Consider the following 18,140-nt stretch of genomic DNA (forward strand, 5'->3'; position numbering starts at 1 on the left):
TTGATGCATATTGATTATGACAATCACCCTCCTTGCCCTGCAGGCCATGGAGGCACAGATACAGAATTTTGGACAGACGCCATCTCAGTTGCTTATTGAGCCACATCCGCCTCGGAGTTCTGCCATGCACCTGGTAAGACATATCAGCATGTTGAGGGTTTTTTTTTTTTTTTCTTTCTTTTGTACCTGAGTATAGAGCAAATAAAACATTGATTTTTAAAGGCTTCTCAATTTGCTACTGGTTAACTCTTCAGCCTAAGGACATATTGGTACGCCAGGGAGAAAGAGAAATGAGAGTATGATTCTTAGTTTTGAATCCCACTAATTAAGCTAGCCCCATTTTAGAAATAAAATATAAAAATTAGCTATCTTCTCTGTGTATGCCTCTGCATAAACTCATTAATGCACATACAGGCATACAGACACATGCTGGCACCAAAATTAAATTACATTTGTAAATTACAGTGAAAATATAAACACAATATGATATTGCCAAATTTAATTTTGGATGACTGGGTGAGGTAAGGAGAATGTTCATTTTACAAAAGGGAAAGAAATACAGGGTTAATTTATGGCTACTGCAGAGAGGCTGTTGAACAGAGGGAGTGAGAATTTAAGAGCCCCGGAACCACACTTGTGCCAGACCCATCACTCACTAGTAGATGACTCAGGCAAAGTATTTAGATTCTTTAGTTCCTAATGAACGCTAGTCAATATCCTTGCCATACACTCATATTAAACCTTTATGCCCACTTCACAATGGAAAACTTCCTATCTTTTCATTTTAATCATATTTTAAAAGTCCATTTTCATAACAACTATCCCTTTTCAGTTTATCAGCATTTAGTAAACATTTCCCTCTTTAGCTGATTTGAAGAAGGTAAAAATTTTCTTAGAATGTACTCTTAGAATGTATTTTAAACTAATTTTTCACCAATTTTTTGGCAAAAAAATGCCTGAGGCAAAAAATGTTTCCAAAATGAATTACAGTTCATCAATTTTGCTAGTCCATCATCAAGACATAAGTACCATCCTTTTGGAGTGATGTGTTCTGGATATAGTTGTGTGTGCGTGTGTGTGTGTGTGTGTATACATATATTTGTAAATATAAGTTGTTATTTGTGATTAAAGAATCATTCCTTTCATTTGTTCAGCAAATTATCAATTATTTATCAAATTTTTTGAGCCTTCTGTGTATCAGATATGATGTAAGCATTGGAGGTGCAGTGGCAGATAACTGTCAGCATTAGTTCAGCCAAACACTTCCAGCTGCCTTGGTTAGTCAGTAATGAACTCTTTTCACTGCAGTTGGCCCTTCTGTTTGTACACAAGCACAGGCTTAACTCTCAGCCCCAGTATAGACGTGGAGATGTGACCTTGGAGCCTGGAGCTTCCAGATGAGGCATTTTTAATAAACTGTCCAGGAGAATATCTGTAACACTTTATTTTATGAAATGGTTTGGCAGAAGAATTTTTATTTCCTCCTTAGTTTTAATAATAATAATAATAATAATAATAGTTATCCTGGAGGAATGCCCAGTCAGAATTTATTACGTTCCTTGGGGAAATTGTTAGAGACTAAATTGGCATGGAACTTTTTAAAAAGAAAGATCTAAGCTTTCTAAGTTATTGTCATCAGAGGATTCATATATAGAGGAAACAATTATAAAACATGTATGGAAGCTAAATCATGATTCTTTCCAGCATTCTTATTTTGTGTTTTCTATATAATACTATTTATAGTGTTTTCTGGTACTTACAGTATCTACTTTCTATCAGGTCATGTACTAGTTGTTTTGAAAAACAAAGGTTAAAAAGAGAAAAAATAAGGAAAAGCATAGCCTCTCAGTAAACTCCCAATCTAGAAGGGAGAAAGGAGGCAGGCAATCAGTGCCAGAGCAGAAATGTGTGTGAAAACACTGACAGGGGAGCCCTCTGGCTGCTTTATGGAGACCATTATATATTTTAATTATTTAGACTGTAGCTGGAACCTCAGATCAGCCAGATAGAAATGAAGATATCAATCAATTCACTTTGTATTTCATATAACAATATCAGTCACTGATTGACAAATTTTTCCACCAAACTGATTTTTCAACTGTTCTGAACAATTAGGTTCCATCTTGTGGCTGTGTCTGTGAGCTAACTCTTGACATGGTAGTCTGGCTACATCCAAATTGAGACTAATTGTTAATCTTTCGGCATCCTGTATCAGTGATGTCAGAGTGCCTGCTCTCTTTTCTCTGTGCCATCCTCAAGTGAAAGCTGATCTGTTTGGACAGACTTTGGCCAGTAGCACGGTTCAGATGGCTCGGATCTCCCTGCATGTGCTCATGCTAGCCTTATCTGTTATAACCTCCTCCTCCCCACACCTTCCACTAACCTTGTTATCCCTTTTGTTTCCTTCTGTTCTCTTCCCTTTCTACTCAACAGTGTTTCCTTCCACAGAGCCCCCTCATGTTTAAAGATCAAATGCAACAGGATGTGATAATGGTGCTGAAGTTTCCATCAAATTCTCCAGTAACTCACGTGGCTGCCAACACCCTACCCCACCTGACCATCCCTGCAGTGGTAACAGTGACCTGCAGCCGTCTATTTGCAGTCAATAGATGGCACAACACAGTAGGTATGTGGTCCTAAGCAAGGCATTCACTGAAGAGTTAAGTTAAGAGAGGTATTCTGGAGGTAGCTCTCCTTGGCAGATAATCCACAAGAAACAGCCCAGTGTATCATCATCAAGCCCAGCTAAATGACTCTGGTCTGTCATCTTCACTGTATTTTAGTGTTTATAGAGGTCCATGGTGTGTGGTTAAATGCTAAATAAATCTTTGATAAACTGAAGCAGTTTTACAAATAATTCAGATCCTCCTTCTCCCTATCCTATCACTGACTTCCCACACTTCCACTTTATGCCATTTTAAACAAAAGTGAGTTTGAATTTGGATTTTCCAAATGATAGCTTCAAGTCCTCTTTCTTCAGTGTCATAAATTTATTTAGCAAATATTTGAATGGCCATTTTGCATATAGCACTTGGAATATAGCAATGAACAAGACAAACACCATCTCTATCCTTGTGGAACTTAAAGTCTTTGAAAAAAGACTTTAAATAATTCAGTCATTTCACATGTTTACCCCATATTCCTTCCTAAATGTTCTACCCAGTACATCTTCAAGGATAAAATGCTGTCACAAAAATTTAGACATGTTGATATGTATTTAACCTGGGCAGAAGTAGATATGACCAAATGATTTAGTTGGCCCAGTTTACCACTTAAGATCTCCCTGGAAGCCACAGGACTCCCACTGTTTCCAGACCTGAGCAGATGAGCCCTGCTGAGTTAGCCTGACTCTTTCTAGCCTGCTGACTTCTACCTTGCTCTGAAAAATACAGTGATTTACACGGTACCTTTATCTGTGAAGAGTTTGAAAGTATACCTATTTTATGGTTATTGATGATATTAACAACATGGGGTAGCACAACTGCCATTCAGTCAGAAGTATGCAGCAAACATCTGAAAGAAAAAAAAGTATGACTTCATTATTCACAGGAGCCTTAGCCTATAGAAGTATTTTGTATAAAGGGAAAAATATAAAGTATGATTTTTTAAATTGTTCTTAAGTACTGTCTGTAATCATTTGAAAAAATGTAACTAATAAACTCAATCAAGCCCAAATGTTAATCCTCCAAAAGTAACTTTTAGTGATATGAAGATTTTAGGTGTGGTATTTCATACCTTCAACAATCATATGTTAAAAGAGGGTTCCCTTGGGTGGAAGCCCCAGCTTCCACCCTACCCTATCCCAGGGAACCCATACTCACATCATCCAGATTGGTAGCATGGTCTTTTCTCTGAGTGCAGACTTTGGTTGCCAGGTAACCCTGGCTTTCTGATAGATTCAAGAAGCATCATGATCCTGTTTCTTATTTTTTTTTTTTCTGTATTTTTTAATTATAATTTTTTAATTTTTATTTGTTATATATGACAATTCATATTACAATTCATATTACACATATAGAGCACAATTTTTCATATCTTTGGTTGTACACAAAGTAGAGTTACATCCTTCATGTCTTCTTCATACATGTACTTAGGATAATGAAGACCATCGTATTCCACCATCTTTCCTACCTCTGTGCCCCCTCCCTTCCCCTCTCTCCTCTTTTCCCCTTTGCCCTATCTAGAGTTCATTTAATCTTCCCATCCCCACCCCCTGTAGCATATTATGAATCAGCATCCTTAAATCAGAGAAGTCATTTGGCATTTGGTTTTTTGGGATTGGCTAATTTCACTTAGCATTATATTCTCCAGCTCCATCCATTTATCTGCAAATGCCATGGTTTTATTATGTTTTAATGCTAAATACTATTCCATTGTGTATATATACCAAATTTTCTTTATCCATTCATGTACTGAAGGGCATTTCAGTTGGTTTCTCTGGGTATCCAGCTTTTTCTTATCAGTCTGTACAGCTTTCTCCATATTATAAGTGATTTTTTTTAGGACTACCTACAAAGTCACACAATATGTCTGAATCATTATTAAAATAATTTACCACAATTTTTAAACAAATATGTATTTTGTGTAATCATGATATAACACAGCTTGTTAGGTAATTCTTTCTGATAACTTCATGATGGTTTTTTCTTTCTTTTTAAACCGTTAGGCCTCAGAGGAGCTCCAGGTTACTCCTTGGATCAAGCCCATCATCTTCCCATTGAAATGGACCCATTAATTGGTAAGCTAACAGACAAAAATAAATTTTCATGGATACTGTCCACATATTTTTACATGATTATTTTTCAAAAAAAAGATGGTTAAAAATATTTTTTCTGCTACAAAATTAATGGTCACATAGCATCCTATTACTGTCAAGGAAATGTATAAATCATAACATACCATTTAAAACCTTGGTACTAAAGCAATTTTTATGACATTTTCTTGTTATTGTAAGAGGTCATTTAAGTTGATTATAAACAAAGCAAATAATTATAGATTGTCCTTTGTTTCAGCCTAAACTATTCTTAAAAATTATACATTATTTAAAATATAAAGATTTGCAGAGATTGTTAATGGCAACTAATACTGAAGAACACATTTTCTAGAAATCTGTATTCAATAGTGCTAAACATTTTTTAAATATTTCATATGAATTGCAAACTCATGAGCTATAGTGCTTGTGGCAGATTTTGAAAATATTTTCAAATAATTACATACACATACCAGCCATATGATCCTGAGCAAGCCTTTAATCTTTCTAGGACTCTCAGTTTCATATCTCTGAGATGGTTTATAATAATGTTTATTCTGCCTATCCTGCGAAATTATTTATAAAATTAAAATAGGAAAAAGACCTAAAAATGTTTTGAAAAATTATTGAGCTATATACAATTTATTGTGTTTTATTCTTATAGTAATTCAGTTTTCATCTTTGAACTAAGAGACTATGGCCATTTCTATTCATAACATATAACTCCATATAAAATGGCTTTTATGTGTCTTGGAAAGGACACAAAGTTCAGGACTAGGAGTATTTTTAGAGTCTAGCTATCTATTCCTCTGTCCAATAGAGGAACAGACATTGACAATGAATTATATAGCTAGTGTGCAACCATGGAAAATTTAATAACTCTATTCTAATTTTTCTAGAACCAATTAGATAGTTTTGCAGCAACCGAGGACCTTTGGTTTGCTTTTCCCTTATTGCCTTTTTTATAAATATAGTTCTTCTTTTATTGCTTACCTTCCCTAGTAATTATTTTTATAGCATTAGTAGATATCTACAAATAGTGGCACTTTTAGATTTAATTGGTGTTAGAGAGTGGTGGTGGTGGTGACCTTCTACATCTGCATTTTCTGTTTAAGAATTCAGCTTGGGGATTTCTCCTGAAAGGATGGCCTAGTGTAGGGGACAGGCTGGCATCCAGACAGGCACTGGGGAAATCAGATGTGTCTCTGAGTTCCTGAGTTTATTCAGATTCAATCCCAGTGCTGTACGCTGAATCTTTGCCTGTCTCTTTCCTCCCCCCATCTCTCTCCCATCTTTTTTATTCCTCTCCTCCCTGCCAGCCCATTCTGGAAAGGCCTTCTGTTTGTTGACAATCCAGGTCTTTAAAGCTGCTGACCTAAAGCTCCCTGTGGGGCTTCCCACACAACAAAATCCCTTCCTCAGATCTCTACCTTCTTCTCTCCACATGAATTGTAAATGCCATCAGAAAATGACAGATTGGCAAATGTTAGGATATTTTTTCTTATATAGCATACTTCATATCATATTTATCCTTCATTTGGTTCTCATTGGACACTAATGAGCTTGTGCACACTAACCATCTAGAGAACTAAATACATTTAATTATTTTTATTATGTTTTAAATTCATCGTCTTGATTTCTTCATACTCTTCTTATTTATCAGTGGAGGAAGAACGAATGTTTCTGGGATAGTTTTTAAATATATAATGTGTTTCCTAAGTAATCCCTGCTACTAAGGAAATTTATATTCCTCAAGAGAAAATATCAAAATCATAATAATATTGTAGTTTTAAAAATCTATTTCTAGATAAATAAGGATAAAATTATTTTTGTCCCCTTTGAGTGCTTGGTGAAATTCTTTGAAATCCTTCTTTAAATTCTGTTTATTTTTAGCCAATAACTCTGGTGTGAACAAACGACAGATCACAGACCTCGTGGACCAGAGTATACAAATCAATGCACATTGTTTCGTGGTCACTGCAGATAATCGCTATATTCTTATCTGTGGATTCTGGGATAAAAGCTTCAGAGTTTATTCTACAGAAACAGGTAATCTTGACTATGAAATAGTTTGTTCTCTTTAAAATAACTATTGCTACAAAGCAGAGCTTACATGAAATTATACTAAATATTATAGGCATTTCCATCATTTTCCAGCTTTGAGTCAGTGGTCAGGATTCAAATTAGATGTTCACATTAGAAGCTAAATAATTAATTTTAACACCATCCATTCTGAACTTTAGCATGATCCCTGAATTTGTATGACAAATATGATTGTTTTCTCCTCCAAGTTCATATCCAGTGAATGATCTTAAAACTCCCTTTAGTCTAGTTCAAATTATAAAGAGAAAAATAATGTGATTGTTATCTTTTAAGATGTTTTTTTAAAAATTCCAAGTAACATTCTTGTATCAGTTCTCAGAAATAGGAATTGTAACTAAATTCAAAGGGTCTGTAGACTCACTTCACACAGATTTAGTGAAATAAAGCTAAGCTATTACCATCTAAATAAAAAGAGTAATTAAGGAAACTTGTCATTTCTGTACTGCAGGGAAATTGACTCAGATTGTATTTGGCCACTGGGATGTGGTAACATGTCTGGCCCGGTCAGAGTCGTACATTGGAGGGGATTGCTACATCGTGTCTGGATCTCGGGATGCCACCTTGCTTCTCTGGTACTGGAGTGGGCGGCACCATATCATAGGAGACAACCCCAATAGCAGTGAGTATTTATCTAGAATTATTCTGTCAGTTTATAACTTAAATGTATTTTGCATTTTTTATGTTCCTAATAGGTTTTCCTGAGACTGTAAGGATTTTAAAATGTGAAAATTTAAGTGTCAGAAATCTTCATCGGAATGTAGCTATGTTCAGAGTATAAATAAACACTAACGCTTTGAGCCTGGGATCCCAGATTCCCTCCCACTGACCTGTCTGTCTGTCATCCACAGTGTCCAGGCATCCACACACTTCAGAAGCTTCATCTGGTTCACCAAGCCTCATAATTTTGCTCAGATGAATATAATCTATCCGTTCTCTGGATTTTCCTAAGGTTTTATTTATGCCTCTCTCAGTGAATTTACTACTTTGTACCATGTAGTATAAAAAATTTCTCCTTTTTTTCATTTACAAATAGTCATTGAATAACCTCTCAGATTAGGTGCTGGGGATGCAAAAACTGAGTAAGACTGCTAACTCCTTGGGATGCTCAAGTAGTTTTTATACATCAGTGCTCTCTAAGAAGTCCTGTAGGAAAAGAAAACTCCCTAGTAAAACAATTGGGGAAGCACTGCATGGACTCTAACTCTCTGTGTAAGCTTTGAAAGTCATACACAAATATCTCTGTTGACTTTTGTTTAACCCACAGTTTCTCAAACTTATTTTCCCATGGAACATTTTGTTTATGTAAGAGTAGGACTTAGTCCTTGGCACTGTTGTCCTGAGGAAACACTGAAGTAGGTCATGGGTGTTTCAAGGTCCTGGCATAGTGACATACATAAGAGGTTTCCAGTAAATACTGGCTTATAAGTACCACATGCTAATGGAGTATGCCACTGGAGCTCCTCTGGTAAATATTGTTAAATGATAGAAGAGCTAGATTACCCAGAAATAATTACTGCTCTTTAATTACCAAGTTTTCAATAGTTCAGATGTATGTGTTTTCTGTAAAATAGTTCAAATGTGTGTGGTTTCTGTGAAGTGTCAAGAATGGAAAGTACTTACGGCAAGATTATTCAAATTGTAATTCATACATCAGTCACAACAAAACAGCACTCATGAGAATAGGGAATATCTATGACAAAGAGGTAAGAGTTTCCTAGGAATCCTGTGTATCTGCAACTGAAACACTCCAAGAGTAGATAAGAAATCTACAAGATGCCATGTTAGAGCTTTATGGCTTGAGCTGCTATCCCTATGAGATACCTGGGGAAGGAAAGGAATGGAACATCTGCCATTCAAGTCTCACTCCTTCCCTTAACTCATACGTAATTTGACAGGAATACTGCAAAAATAGTAGATGATTTTTGATGGACGGGAACAAAGACTCTGTCATAGTACAGGAGAGAATATGCAAATATATGCAATTAAGAAATTACTGGAAGATTATACTAGATGACCAAATGATATGTGAAGTTTTATTCTTACTGCCCATAGCTAGGGTTGAAGAACAATGGATGAAGAAATTGAAAGCATATTGTGAAGTAATATATATCTCTTGGCAAAGAGTGTGAGAAAAAGTGTATGTTAAACCTAAGTCTCAATTCACATATAAGTAAATTGTGAAGGAATACTCAATATTGATTTGAGGCAGGGGGAGTATTCAGTGCTGCTTGATTTCTAACCAGTTCAAATAATAGATTGCCAGTGATAATCTTACTATAAATACTAGTAAGTTAGCATCCTATTTACTCTTTTAAAACCTTGCCCTTAAAAATTTTTATCTGTTGACAGATTTTAGTGTGCCTGTGTGTGCATGTGTGTGGGTATTGCTAAGTCATCTTTGACCTACTGATGATGACTTGAATTCTCAAACATGGTACATTATCACATGTATTTTATTTAAAAGTAGTTTCATAATTTTATTTATTTCCATAGTAAGGTAGCATTACTTAAAAATATTCAATGAAACATCAGGTCTGTGTAACATCTTATATGTATATTAACAAAAATGATTAGAAAAATTTTCCAAAAAAGCAGAGTAGAGCTTTAAGTATAATTAACATCTTTAAAAATGAGTCTCAGAGTGATACAAACATTATTTTCAAAATTGGGAATTCATTTAGTAAAAGCCGCCATCTGGTATCAAACATAGGATATTTTAGATAAAGAACTTTAAAGTGTTAAACTATAATAATTAACAGTACTACTTTATTTCTAATAATCTTTTAAACAAAACTCAGTTGACTGTCAACTGGAGCTTAGGATAATGAGTTAGCAAGAAAAGTTAAATACAATAATATTTGAAATGTTTGAAGTTCCATAGGACAAAAGCTATATGAATACAAAGTGTTTCTATTAACACTTAAAAAAAATTTTGGTTATTATATTTGTTAAAAATAGTGTTTTATTCAAGTGTTGAAAAAAAGTAAAATTATCTTTAAGAAGTTTACAGAGATTATCAATATGTGTTTTTCAGTATTGCCTTTATCTATAAGAATTTATTTTTTGGTCAAAAAGTCTTATCATTATGAAGCTACACCACTTCCATAAAATCTACCCTGTCAAATCTTTATTGAATATTTAACATGGAGATATGTAGTATAGCTTCCATTATCCTCAGTATAGGGGGGAAATGCTCTTCTGTAATAAACAGGATGAACACTTACAGTATGAGTCAAGCAACAAATATGTATTAAACAACTACTGTATGCTTAGTACTCTCGTAGCAGCTGGAAATACTGGATGGTCAAAGTCTCTAATCTGGAATTTTAAGAATCTATATTATGATGATCACAGAACTTTTTTTCCTCTTTGAATATTTTGAGTACAGTGTGTATTTGTTACATGAATCATTAATTTTAACAGATAGTATTTTGCACCACAAGTACTTTGACCATCCAAGAGCACTTCATATTACATCTTGGGTATAAATTGATGATTAGGTAAAAAGGCTGATTTCATCTTTTTGCCATAAGAATAATCATAAGAGTAAAATAAAATAAAATAAATCAGATTTAGTATTTGACTGAATTGACTGATTTATGACTTATTTGTCTAAAATGACCAGCCACTATAGTAGCATATATGTGTCTGAGTAGAGCAACTATACATATTAGTCAATTCACTTTTTTTTTAAAGGCAGTCACAGCACACACTGATTTGACTGTCAAATCTTTATATACATAGTTTTTGCCATTATAAAACTTGCAGTATGAAAGAAAAGAATGTTGTTTTTTCCTCCTCCAATTTAATCTACTCTAAATACCAATTCATAGGCAGAGAATCAGTCTATATATTTTTTCTGTCTTATAATGTATTGCTACACAAAAGCAAAAAACTAGTTATGTCTAAATTCATATTAAAGTGTGTGACACAATGCCCTTAGGTTTTGGAGGTTGTATGTATTAACCTAGATTTGAAGGGGAACTCCTAGTAGGAAACATAATATCCTAGAAGCTGTTATAATTCAGGGATTGGTCTTGTAATAGACATTGACTCACTTTGTATGGCTGAGAGGTCAAATCATCCTTGTTAATTATAACACCATGAAATGACAGTATTTATCATCTAACTTTATGTGCACATCACTGAAATCTCAAGATAAATTTAAGTGGATTTAATATATGTTTCTTTTACATTATCACTATTACATTGTAATGGATAGCTCTATTAATTCCAAAGGAAAAATAAGTAATGTTCATAGATATTTTGGGGTAGATATAGAAAGAATCTGTGGATTCATTGTGCCAAATATATTGTTGTGACTAATTTAGACATCTCAAAAATATTAGCCTTTTGTAATTATTTTTACCATTTGAATGAATTTATCACAAAACAGTTAAATTTTTAAGTAAATTATTACATAGTTTCAGACCATAAAATAAGCAAGCAAAGACTTCCTACAGTGTGATATAGTTTAATCATAATTGTTTTATTAATGTATTTTATACTACTGATACTAGTTTTTTTTAAATGTGTGCCTTTGAATATAGAAAATTATCTTGAAATTTTAAATAGGTCCCTAACTAGATAGCAGAATTACAAAGATATAAGGGGCAGATGCTTTCATCTGAAACAGACTTACACAAACTTAAAACTAATTTGGAAGTGATAAAATTAATTTGCGCACTTTAATTGGAAGCAGCCTCCTGCATGAAAGAAAGCAGAGCAAGCAGGCAATTTGTGCAAAAAGCTGATTGAATTTTTTGTCAGGTAGGTAGCTTGGACTTGGCCGCTTATCCTCTGGAGCCCCTCTTTGCAATATATTACAACCCATCTCTGGCTGGTGTTCTTTAAAAGGATCAATGCTATTCCTGTTGAATCCCTAGAGTCCAAAACTTCATTGATCTTGGGACTTGACATTTCTCATTACATGCTGTAGCTTCCAACAAGATAGTCACAAGAGGGGCAAGTTACATTGTTGTCTCTTCAATAGACACTGAAAATACATTGGGACCTCGGCTCAAAACCAATCTGCTTTTAAAATATGTAATTTAAATGTGTATACCAGATATAAAGTGCTTTATAGGAAACTTGATGATATTTACATATGAATTTTTTAAAATCATAGCAATATGAAATTTTGAAAGGGAATTTACTATTCTTTTCAAATCATATCTACAAAGATTCACCGAGTAATATGTATAAGACACTATTATGTGCTATTCTACTCCATCTTTTAAACACAGATCTTTTAGCTCCTATAAAAGCATTATGCAGACTCTGAAATAAGAAGCCAATTGAAAAGAAGCGTCCAGCTGTGCACACATACCTTCCCTGGGCTCCCATTGTATAGGACTCAGCTCTGGACGCTGACCCTCCCACCAGCCTCAGCCTGTCATGAAACATCTGCCAAATCACATCCCTCTCTTTGTTTACATCCAGCCTTCTTTTAAAAGACTGTCCTGTGCCTAGTACCACAACTGCCACTAGCCAATGGTATTATAGGAGATGAGAGCTGGACAAAAACTAGCCCAGAGATATTTTCAAAGTATATTTATATTTATACATAATAGATGAGTTTGTGTCACTCTTCAGAACAAGGAATGTTATCTAGGGTTTAATAAATTTTAATCCTTTAGTCTTTTTGTTGGGTATCACAGGAAACATATTCAGATGTATAATTCTCACCTCACAGGACTTTCTGTGGGTTCCACAGCCATGTATGTAATGGAACATCCTAGCCTAGGCAGGGATGCAGTGGACCATCAGTGTCCCATTCCCTCAGTCTCAGATTGGAGTCATTTAAGGTTTGTCATTGGAAAGCAGCCTTCTTTCCACTCAGTCTCTGATTTTTCTTTCTTTTTATGGGCCTGAGGCTTCCAGAAAGGTCTTTGGTTTAGGTTGGAAGCAATATAAAACACAAGAGTGACAAATTTGTTCTGTGACAGGTAGCTTCAGTGCACAGACCAGTAGGTAGATTATTTAATTTGATTATTTTGAGAAGGTGAGAAAAAGATAAGCAATGGATTGTGACCTAGATCCAGGTTCAGGAGTTCAAGGAAAGAGATTTGGCCTGTCCCTATGATGCTCAGAGCAAAATGTAGTCAGTGTCACATGGGAAGAGGAACAGGAATTTAGTGTGAATTAATAAATAGATTTAGCATATCCATCTTCTGTTCTTCATTGAATACTTTGAGTATGTAATCAAAGGAAACCATAATGTGGACCAATTGACATTTTGCAACCCAGGTACTGTTTTCAATTGTGGCCCCTTTGGCCTTGGGGAATGTGGGCCCAGGTATATTGGGGACTTGCACCAGGCCTCTGTGGTAGCCCTGCCTGTGGCTGAGGACTCAGTATTCTGATATGAAGACTTTGAAGCTATTCTCAGTTATCCCAGCAAGTTTATAACATACCATTTTGAAATAAGTCTTGAAATCATAATAGCAATGAAACCAACTAAATCTCTTATTCTGGAATTTTAATTAAAAATCTGTCATATTTTATGTAAATATAAAATGAATGAAAACAGCTTCTACCATGATTCTGCAATGAGTTGGAAAGGTCAGAAATAGAATTTGAATGCTATATGTCACTAAGAGGTTTGTCCTCCAATTCCAGCAGAATGGCATCAAGAAGCATAGGTCTAGGAGAATCCACTGTCCCTGCTTAGCTATGATTCATAAGAATCAAAGCTTTTGCTGAATATTAATAGCCCACAACTGAGGTTTAAATAAGAACCATGAGTAACTTTTACTTTGATCATCTCTCTAAAGGCCATACACCATCTCACTGAAAAATTTCTCCCTTGTCAATTCTCTGTGAATATCTGCACTTAATATCTATTTAATTATTTTCTTATCTGTTTCAAGAATTTTGAAATGACTTGATAAAAATGAGATGAATTCTGTTTCTTTTAAGCCCTTTATACTTGGAATTTCCAAATGCTTGCCTATGAGGAATCTTAAAATTAGATGTGTTTATTCCTTATCATTCATATCCATTCCCTCACAGAGAGCTCTTCCGTTGAGGAAATGAGCCAGGATGAAGGCCAGGGCACTGTCGTCCTGAGAGGGGAGATCTCACCTGCACCTCCCTCTGTGCTCAGCCCTTTAACCCTGAACTACATCCATCAATTGTGATGTGGCAGTGACAGAATATTCCCAAGATTTTAAGGAATTGTTGGAGTGTGTGACATATGTCCCTGGAACAGAAATATGCTTTCTCCTTGCTGAAAATTTCCCAACTCAAAAATCCTAGAGTAACATTTTATTTACTTTTTCCCAGCTGAAGTTGGACATCTTTGAAGGGAATTTAAGTTCCACCATTTATTCAAATGATCTGGGAAAATTTTTTTAGTGTTTATTTTTTAGTTATAGGTGGACACAATATATTTATGTGGTGCTGAGGATTGAACCCAGTGGCTCATGCATACTAGGGGAGCGCTCTACCTCTGAGCCACAATCCCAGCCCCAAGTTGAGAAAATTACAATGAAAAATAAAATGTCTTAGCTCTCTAAATCAGACAGAAGCCTTTTAAAATGTATTTTCTAATTTTAAAAAGTATATAACAAACATAAGGAATTTTTTATTATAGTAATACATACATCAAAACATCACATTATACATCTTGAATATATACAATTTTTAGAAGATTTACTTATTTATTTTGGAATTGTACAGAGAATGCAAATTTGAAACTTAAATTTTTTCATAGAACTTCTTACCCTCAAGAAAATATCCACTAGATTGAGAAATAAAGAGAAACTCTAAAGTTGCAGTTACAAGACCAAGTTACAACATTTCTTTTCAGGGAGAATAAAATAATGGTTGATGAAACTGGCAATTTAAAATGAAATACTTTCAAGCTAGGTTTGCACCAGTGAGATACAGAATTAAGATAATTGTCTCTTATTTCTGTCACTACGTTCCTCACTCTCCCTCTCTTCCCTCCTCCACCCCAAAGCAAAGTACCTCTGCTTGTTTTCATGGAGATTTTAGGAAAAATTTTTCACTGAGTAAGAGCATGGATTTTAGAATTAGAAAGCTCTGGGTCAAATTCAACACTTGCTAGATATATGAACTTGGAAACTTGAGTAACCTTCAAAGCTTTGACTCTACAAAGTATAAAATAGGGATAATAATAGTACTCAACCCAATAGGAATGTTACTATAATTAAATGAGATATCACATGTAGATACCTTGCAAGGCACAATATTTGTTTCACAACAATAATCAGGAGAAAAAGGATAGCTGTACCACTGTAATAGTATCCTAAGCATATCACATATATTAATGTATCCTGTCATTTCAATAGCCTCTATTGGAGGTTGGTGATCAGGTAGTAGGTACAGTATTTTTTCACAGATAAAGACGTATCAGAAATGTGAAGTAACTGGCTGTGGTCCTTAATAAAATGGTGATTGTCTTATAAAAGGTTGGGTTTTATGGTGGAACTGTTTATGTTTGCCATTGTCTGTAATGACTCACTGCTGCTGCTTTCTTACAGGTGACTATCCTGCACCAAGAGCTGTTCTCACAGGCCATGACCATGAAGTTGTCTGTGTTTCTGTCTGTGCAGAACTTGGACTTGTTATTAGTGGTGCTAAAGGTCAGAATCATTTCTTTCATTTTAAATCTTTAGAAAATGTACTGTTTTCCCAAGCTAACTGTGACTTATGATTTATTTTTTCCAGGGGACTCTTTATAGACAAATGTAAACCCTAGGTTCTTTGTAGCTGTTTAGTTTTATTATTAACACTTCCTAGTACTAATATGAAATATGTTTAAAAGTTTATGTGGTATTTGTGGTCACCACCATTCTAACCATAACACTGGTAAATTCAATTGCAATATATCCATGTGATGCAATTTAAAAGGACATTTAAAAGACAAAGGGGAACTATTCCTGATGCAGTGGGGGACTTAGGGGGATCAGACTTGGGCTTGGTCCTCTGCAGGACACTTTCTTGACAAGACTGAGGCCTGTGTAGAGGTTGATGGAAAGGAACCAAGATTATATGGTTCTTTTGTCTCTTTATGGAGGAAGTGTCATTTGGGGAAAAAAAAAATCAGGAAGCCTGGGTCCTAATTCTGGCTCAGATAGCCAGTTCTCCCCGGAAAGACTCAGGCAAAAAGAAGTCTGATGTCTGGAAGAACAAAAGACCAATATGGCAGGAGTGTAGGAGGACATGGCAGAGACAAGGAGGGAGAAGCTGAAGGGGTAGGAGTGGCCATAGCACAAAGATTTGCATTTTTTACTTACAATATGGTGGGAAATCATTGAAGATTTTAGTCAAAGTCATGAGATGATCAGATTTGTCTATAATTCTGGCTGCTTTGTGGAAAATGGATATAGAAGAAAGGACAGGGACCATGTTTTTGTTTTTACATCTTAGTACAAAAGAATAGATAACAAAGAAAGTGGCATACAAATGTAGGAAAAAAGTTTTAGTTTTCTATAGGTAGAAAGCATTAGAGGTGATTGATTGCTTCTTTTCATTTTTTCCTAATTTTTGGTAGTTCTTAACTTTATTTATTTTTTTTTCTTTTTTTTTCTTTTTTTTTATTTTTAATTTTTTATTGTGGGTTGTTCAAAACATTACAAATTTCTTGACATATCATATTCCACACTTTGATTCAAGTGGGTTATGAACTCCCACCTTCACCCCATACACAGATTGCAGAATCACATCAGTTACACATCCATTGATTTACATATTGCCATACTAGTGTCTGTTGTGCTCCACTGCCTTTCCCAACCTCCACCCTCCCCCCTCCCCACCTCTCCCCTCCCCTCCCCTCCTCTCTCTCTACCCCCTCCACTGTATAACCCTGAGGGTCTCCTTCCATTACCGTGCAATTTCCCTTCTCTCTCCCTTTCCCTCCCACCTCTCATCCCTGTTAAATGTTAATCTTCTTCTCCTGCTCTTCGTCCCTACTCTGATCTTAGTTACTCTCCTTATATCAAAGAAGACATTTGGCATTTGTTTTTTAGGGATTGGCTAGCTTCACTTAGCATAATCTGCTCTAATGCCATCCATTTCCCTGTAAATTCTATGATTTTGTCATTTTTTTTTAAATTTTTTATTGTGGGTTGTTCAAAACATTACAAATTTCTTGACATATCATATTCCACACTTTGATTCAAGAGACACTAGTATGGCAATATGTAAATCAATGGATGTGTAACTGATGTGATTCTGCAATCTGTGTATGGGGTGAAGGTGGGAGATTTTGTCATTTTTTAAAGCAGAGTAATACTCCATTGTGTATAAATGCCACATTTTTTTTATCCATTCGTCTATTGAAGGGCATCTAGGTTGGTTCCACAGTCTTGCTATTGTGAACTGTGCTGCTATGAACATCGATGTAGCAGTGTCCCTGTAGCATGCTCTTTTTAGGTCTTTAGGGAATAGACCAAGAAGGGGAATAGCTGGGTCAAATGGTGGCTCCATTCCCAGCTTTCCAAGAAATCTCCATACTGCTTTCCAAATTGGCTGCACCAATCTGCAGTCCCACCAGCAATGTACACGTGTACCCTTTTCCCCACATCCTCGCCAGCACTTGTTGTTGTTTGACTTCATAATGGCTGCCAATCTTACTGGAGTGAGATGGTATCTTAGGGTGGTTTTGATTTGCATTTCTCTGACAGCTAGAGATGCTGAGCATTTTTTCATGTACTTGTTGATTGACTGTATGTCCTCCTCTGAGAAGTGTCTGTTCAGGTCCTTGGCCCATTTGTTGATTGGGTTGTTTGTTCTCTTATTGTCTAATTTTTTGAGTTCTTTGTATACTCTGGATATTAGGGCTCTATCTGAAGTGTGAGGAGTAAAGATTTGTTCCCAGGGTGTAGGCTCCCTATTTACCTCTCTTATTGTTTCTTTTGCTGAGAAAAAACTTTTTAGTTTGAGTAAGTCCCATTTGTTGATTCTAGTTATTAACTTTTGTGCTATGGGTGTCCTATTGAGGAATTTGGAGCCCGACCCCACCGACTGTACATCGTAGCCAACTTTTTCTTCTATCAGACGGCGTGTCTCTGATTTGATATCAAGCTCCTTGATCCATTTTGAATTCACTTTTGTGCATGGCAAGAGAAAGGGATTCAGTTTCATTTTGTTGCATATGGATTTCCAGTTTTCCCAGCACCATTTGTTGAAGATGCTATCCTTCCTCCATTGCATGCTTTTAGCCCCTTTATCAAATATAAGATAGTTGTAGTTTTGTGGATTGGTTTCTGTGTCCTCTATTCTGTACCATTGGTCCACCCGCCTATTTTGGTACCAG

At 35.4% G+C, this 18,140-nt stretch overlaps 1 protein-coding gene across 8 annotated transcripts in view; it reads left to right on the forward strand.

The window, feature by feature from the left end:
* Nbea (neurobeachin) overlaps nucleotides 1-18,140 on the forward strand; it is a 651,894-nt gene that overhangs the window by 621,706 nt on the left and 12,048 nt on the right. For 5 of the 8 annotated variants that reach the window (XM_058582531.1, XM_058582533.1, XM_046454120.2 and 2 more), the window contains 6 exons: nucleotides 44-133; nucleotides 2,434-2,626; nucleotides 4,667-4,738; nucleotides 6,644-6,799; nucleotides 7,302-7,472; nucleotides 15,364-15,465. In XM_058582531.1, coding sequence (XP_058438514.1) covers nucleotides 44-133; nucleotides 2,434-2,626; nucleotides 4,667-4,738; nucleotides 6,644-6,799; nucleotides 7,302-7,472; nucleotides 15,364-15,465 — 784 coding nt within the window. The remainder of the gene's footprint in view (nucleotides 1-43; nucleotides 134-2,433; nucleotides 2,627-4,666; nucleotides 4,739-6,643; nucleotides 6,800-7,301; nucleotides 7,473-15,363; nucleotides 15,466-18,140) is intronic. The other 3 variants (XM_058582532.1, XM_058582534.1, XM_046454125.2) reach the window with 1 other exon arrangement.

Source organism: Marmota monax, unplaced genomic scaffold (genome assembly GCF_021218885.2).
Source record: "Marmota monax isolate L192 unplaced genomic scaffold, Marmota_monax_Labrador192_F-V1.1 WCK01_AAM20220418_F8-fsc00011, whole genome shotgun sequence".
NCBI classification, from domain to species: domain Eukaryota; kingdom Metazoa; phylum Chordata; class Mammalia; order Rodentia; family Sciuridae; genus Marmota; species Marmota monax.